The sequence below is a fragment of the Limulus polyphemus genome, unplaced genomic scaffold, assembly GCF_000517525.1.
Source record: "Limulus polyphemus unplaced genomic scaffold, Limulus_polyphemus-2.1.2 Scaffold1310, whole genome shotgun sequence".
NCBI classification, from domain to species: Eukaryota; Metazoa; Arthropoda; class Merostomata; order Xiphosura; family Limulidae; genus Limulus; species Limulus polyphemus.
In genome coordinates, this window is record NW_013666920.1 from 90163 (window position 1) to 96322 (window position 6160).

Below are 6160 nucleotides of genomic sequence, written 5' to 3' on the forward strand. Positions count from 1 at the left end.
CCACTGGGGGTGGGGGGCAGGAAGACCAGTATCATAAATTCATATCTCTATAAGGTAATGTATTAACGCATGTACACAGGACTTTGAACAGTCAAGGAAACCATCGTCTGTTTGTAGCTGTCAATGTAACCACCACACACCCTGTAAAATAGTCGGAGTCTTGATGGTCCATGAACTGGTTTGTCCTCTTCATGTGCAATCCCCGATTGTAATTTTCTTTAATTTCCCTCTTCCTCATTATAAGTTCATAGTCGTCAGGAAACGGGACTTAATCTTTATAGCTCAGTACTACAACTATAACAGTCCGAGATTACCGAATTACAAAGTTAAAAAGATTTGTTCTGTATCAGACAGATTTAAGTGACAATAAAGCCTTTGAATTCTGCGAACAAGGACGCCCTCTAATAAGTTAATGTAACACATTTCGTATAATTAAAGTAATGATATACTAACAAGTCACAATCCCGTAAAGTTTAAAATACACATACATAAACAAATACATACAGTTTGCCCAAACGTCTGTAGCAAGTGAGGCGTACAGAAACGATTACGGGATATAGTACCAAAGCAATGACACTGAATTCGAAAAACATATACAATAAGTTATATCCTATTGTGCTGAATAGGTAGTCTCAAGTTTTGACAAACAAGCCAACTGAACCTTAAGTGAATTTATCCAAATTAACATTTTCTGCGAGTAGTCTTTTTTTTTTTTGTTTTATCCAGAACACAAACTCGTCGTCAACAAAAAATTTAAGTTGTTTTCTAATGTAAGAGAGAAAAAAAAATGGCCACCGACAAATCATTGCATATCTCAATTGAAGAGTTGCTAGAATCTTCATTTATTTAATTTTATTACGGTGCTAATAAGTACGATTTCTGGGCTACATACACTGCCTCGAAAAACGTCAAAAATAAGTAGGGACATTTGAAAAAAAGAATGTTGAGAACAATCTGTGGATGGAACAGATTGTTGGAATTAAAAAAAAAAAAAATTCGCAATCTGGTCAAATATACCCATTTTGAAATTTGGTAAAGCTATTTTTAATGTTTCTACCGCTATTTAAAAAGTTTTTGTTCTCTACGTTACCTTGAAATATTAAACAATGTGTTATACTAACAATTATCGTGGTTCTTGATGCAGAACAAGAAGTTTTGCACATACAGTACTTATTACAATACAAGACTAGCACCAATTCTTGGTCACACTCGAACGATAACGCTTCACTTAAAATGACGCCACAGAGCAGTAGGACGAGGTATAATTTTGTCTACTAACCCCACCCTCCAGCAATACCCCCTCCCCATTATAATGTTATTTAATGTCAAGGTTGTATTTTTTTTTTGTAACTAGTTATAACTATTACTGTTTGAAAACACACTAATGTCAGTAGGCCTACTGTGTGACACAAAATACTAATAGTAATAAACATTCAAGTAAACTATAAACGTACCTTAGCGTTATTCTTTTATTTGAAGACATGAAGGAAATCTGTAATTTTTGAAAATTTGTATTTAAATACTTAGACGAGAAGTTTGTATTCTAATACAGGTGTTTGTATGAACCAAAGAGTTTTCAACATCGAGAACAATCTATCGAGAGGTTGGTTAACTTCATCACACAGCATTTCATTTCGGAAGCCTTGTTTACAAAGTTGGGCACGTGCCTTAACTACACGTGATTTCCAACTACAGACAACCAAAGGAAGACCACCGAGTTTTTACGTTAAACACATGTCAGTGAAACCTGACCCCTAATGTTCTCATCTACTGCAGATTTATTGCACCGCACCAAGTTCTCGTTCATAGCACGATGGTACGTAGGACTAGAACAGCTTTAAAATGGGCCTCGATACTGCAGTACCCTCTACAAACACACACACGATTTGACCCACTTCTGCCGAGTATAAAAATTTGCTGCGTTTAAACACATTTGTTTTCATTATGTCGAAGCTCGCGCGGGAAAATGTCAAAAAATTTAAGTTTTATTACCTTTTCTTGGTGTATTATGCGGAATTCACACTTAGGTAATTCCGCTTTGCACAAAATAATATTTAACTCTCATATCATTCGTCTATTCAGGCACTGACGTTAAAGGAAGCGAGAACATAATACGAGAGACTTTTGATGTTAATATGAACGCTAGTTCATTAGAATGATATACTAGTACTAGAAAACGTACAAAATTTATATAAAGCCGCAAATATACACGTTTTACAAGCACCTGGAATGACAATACTTACCTAAAAGAAAAACCGGAGAGGAAAGATTCCAATAATAATTAAATAATAGTTTCTTTTCAGGTGCATTTAGCTACCACATTAATAATAAAGATTATTTCATTGTGCTAAAAAACGCAGTTTTTTTTTTACTCTTAAAAGATTTAATGAATGATAAAAACAGATCTGTAGCCAAAAATAATGTTTCATTAATTCCTGTCAAATATGCTCGTTTAGGCCTCAGTATTTCTTTTAAACAATGCTTATTCAAATTATCAACAGTACAATTAACTTCTTTTATATCAGTTCATTTATTTCATAATTGAACTTTTTTAAAACTCTTTCACTTGTTACAGATACACACTTGAAATTCCAGATAAAAACTAATAAAAGTATATCTGACCAGCCAAACTATATGCAACAAATGACAAACTTTAATTTCCCTACCAGCAAATTGAACTGAATGTCGTTTAACGTGAAAGGTGGAGTCGTCGTCTCTTCTCAGTTATGCTATGTATAATGCAACGCACCAAATGGTCGTGTGTTGTTCCAAGTGATTATCATATTCGTAGAATGATTGTTCGTTATAGCGCAAAGCCACACAATGGGCTATCTGCACTCTGTGCACCGCGGGGAATCGATCCCCCTTAATTGTGCTATGTATGAAGCAACGCACCAAATAGTCGTGTGTTGTTCCAAGTGATTTTTATATTCGTAGAATGGTTGTTCGCTATAGCGTAAAGCCACATAATGGGCTATCTGCACTCTGTGCATCGCGGGGAATCGATCCCCCTTAATTGAGCTTTATAAGTCTGTAAACTACCGCTGACCAAAAGGAAGAGCTTCGTAGAAAGGAAAAAAAAAAAGGTGTGATGGGAACTGATGCAGTTCATTAGAGTTATAAGATAAATGGTGTAATCTTGAATAACCACTTTACAGGGATATTTGGCAGTTTACGAAGTTCTTTCAACAATGTGTATGCACTACAAATCACTAAAAGAAAACATAAAAAGTCTTTACTGATACTATTCTTAGTTATTGCCGTAGGAAGCATTTTTGGAGGGGTCAGGCATTGCCATTTCTAGGGAAGTCTGGGGAGGGGGGGCATGACCCAAGATAGGTTTTGAAATTTTAATGCTACGAGATTGAATCTTGAGCCATTTTAATTTAACTACAAATACTGCATACACACAACGTAACGCATTTAATTAAAATAAGCAAGTTTTAATATACAAGTTGTAGCTATATATGCCATAAAGATAAAAAGTGGTTATAACTTTGTCGATTACAGTAAATGGTTTTACAAGTCTGATCTGTAAGAAAAAGTAGTTTTAATGAACACTTTTTTAACTTACCTTAGGTACTCTCTGTTTCTTGCTGGTGGCCATTGTTCTATTATTGGTGTTTTTGGGGAAAAATTCGGTCTGTTCTAATGAATAGTCACTGTAGATTGATTCCAATTCCATTGTCTGCCGGCAAAAGAAAACTATAAATCATAAAGCTAAATTGAAACCCCCTATAGAAGCTGGTTTTATGTTACAATAACAACAAAGTTATATGGACGTAATAGTTTCTATATTTCTGCTACTGGGGAGTGACACAGTTAATCCAAGCCAGGGGCGGATTCAATTTCAAGTGGGGTACCCTTCTAAGCTCCCCCTCCCATCCATAATTTTTGTGCCAAGCATTATTTTATTTATTTTTTACTGGGGAGTGACACAGTTCATCTAAGCCAGGGGCGGATTCAATTTCAAGTGGGGTACCCGTCTAAGCTCCCTCCCCCATCCACATTTTTTTTGTGCCAAGCATTATTTTATTTGTTTTTTACTGGGGAGTGACAAAGTTCATCCAAGCCAGGGGCGGATTCAATTTCAAGTGGGGTACCCGTATAAGCCCCCCCCCCCCATCCATTATTTTTGCGCCAAGCATTATTATTTTTTTTTTTTTACAATTAAGGACGAACTGCTGTACTATAGTGTTCAAGTGACACATAACACTAGCTGTAAATCTATTGTTATTCTAATTAAATTTACTTACCAAGCACCGTAATGTAGCGTTTCTTTACGAACTTTGTTCGAAATAATTTGTTCTAAAATCTCCTTCCAAACTTTAGATCTCGGTTCACCCTTGCTAGCCTATACTCACGAAATTTCACGCTACAGTAAACAGGTTATAACATTTTCTGAAGGTTCTAAAACTAGTCTGCTAATTTTAGGTATTCTATTCTTGTGTTATTTAATACGTTTTACTTCTTTTTTGCAGCATTCAAATCAGATCTAATAATTTGTCTAATATGCGAATTCAATTTGTTTGAGAGTGAAAATGAACATATTTAGTCTTTATACAGGAATAGCCTATACTATAGACCATACTTATAGGAATGCTGTAAATACAAACACACACAATGAAATGTCACCGAAAGAACTACTTCTAACTGTTACTACCTTTCTTTCTAAGAAACTCTAGAGCATAACCTACTGTATACAAAATAATTCCAATTAGTACTCTATATCTGTTGCTAAAAATTAACACTACAATGTTTTAAAATAATTGTTTTATTTTCATCTAAAACAGAAACGAAAAAAAAAAACACACCAAAATGCACATTTTTTGTTAAAAAGAGGCGTAACATTTAAAGTTACAACCTGATAAGTTACAGCCAGTTTTGAAACGTTAGTAACAAAATTTAAATGCTTTTTACTTGTATTCTCTTTGGAAATTTATTCACAAAGTATACGTTATAAAAAGTTTGTTCCAAGGCTCTAACTTAAAAAACAAAGGTTTAAATTGGTACCTATGTGGGTCCTTATAACTTCTTTTACGCGAAAATTACGATTCAGTACCAAAAAGATGACTCATTGTTGCAAAAAATAAAAATATAGGAAAGAAGACAGAAACTTGTTATATCGTAAAAGTGGCATAAAAATTAAAACAATGTTTAAATATACGATTCTTATGTAACAGAGTAAAATAAAAGATTTAAAGATACAATAATGAAAAAAATCACTCACACCAATAAATTATTTAAGTTGTCTGACAGTAGACCAAACCTAACTTCTCACTGCGATGGTCGTTCGTCCTGTTAGCGGAGGGCTCTCGCCTGAACCTTGAGACTTTTGTCTTGCGCAGTAAGATCCAAGTAAGTCTTTTGTTACTCTCTGCTTGATATTGTCAGTTAACCTTTTCACGTCTTAAGACTAAAATAAAAATACTGTTACGTCAAACTTGATGTACGTTTGTTTCTTCTATACACACAAGTAAAATCAAACTGTTTCGAAGAAGATAAATACAGATTAGCTCTTTATACTAGCCGCTTCATTCAGAACTTCTACCAACGTCCCGCGTTCATAAACATCTATCTCCTTGTGTGTGGGTATCAGAGGTGCGCTTGTGAATGAGAAATACACAGCGCTGATTGGTCAGTTTTGTCGAATAGTTAATATAGGAGTCGGAGCCACGAGTGTAATGTGTAACTGCATGACGTAGACAGTCTCGTAGGTTCACGCTTACATGAGATAGGGGTAATAGAAAAGAGGTAAAATTAAAGATAGGGAGGTGAAACATATTCAATAAAGACTTGTAGCCTGGTGAAAACAAAAGAAAAAATGAAAAGAACCATTTTTGTTCAGTTTAGAGTGAGCCGAGACTTATAGATAATATATCTTTTAGTTTTATAGCATACTGTTTCAGACTTACCCGTCGTTATGTATGTATACATGTAACTGTTTAATAATGGCTGGAGACGGCTTGAATGGGTAATGAAGAAAAACTTTAATATAACAGCAAATGTACAACGTTTCGACAAGGTTTTGTCATCATCAGGTACCACGTTGTATATTGCCGTAATCATCTGGTTTGAGGTAGCAGGCTAGTTGGTAAATATCAAGAACTGGACTATTTACAAAAACTCAAACAGAAATTAGACCGGGAATTCAGGGTTG

The 6160-nt window shown here is 34.7% G+C and overlaps 1 protein-coding gene across 2 annotated transcripts in view; it reads right to left on the reverse strand.

Moving 5' to 3' along the window:
* Window positions 1–6160, reverse strand: part of LOC106463041 (ETS-like protein pointed) — an 89091-nt gene that overhangs the window by 81384 nt on the left and 1547 nt on the right. Inside the window, exons 2-3 of one of the 2 annotated variants that reach the window (XM_022390450.1) lie at window positions 5231–5416; window positions 3575–3688 (exon numbers count right to left, since the gene is read on the reverse strand). In XM_022390450.1, the coding sequence (XP_022246158.1) occupies window positions 3575–3685 (111 nt within the window). In that variant the 5' untranslated portion in view covers window positions 3686–3688; window positions 5231–5416. Of the gene's footprint in view, window positions 1–3574; window positions 3689–5230; window positions 5579–6160 lie in introns of those variants that run through there. The other variant, XM_013923011.2, reaches the window with a different exon arrangement.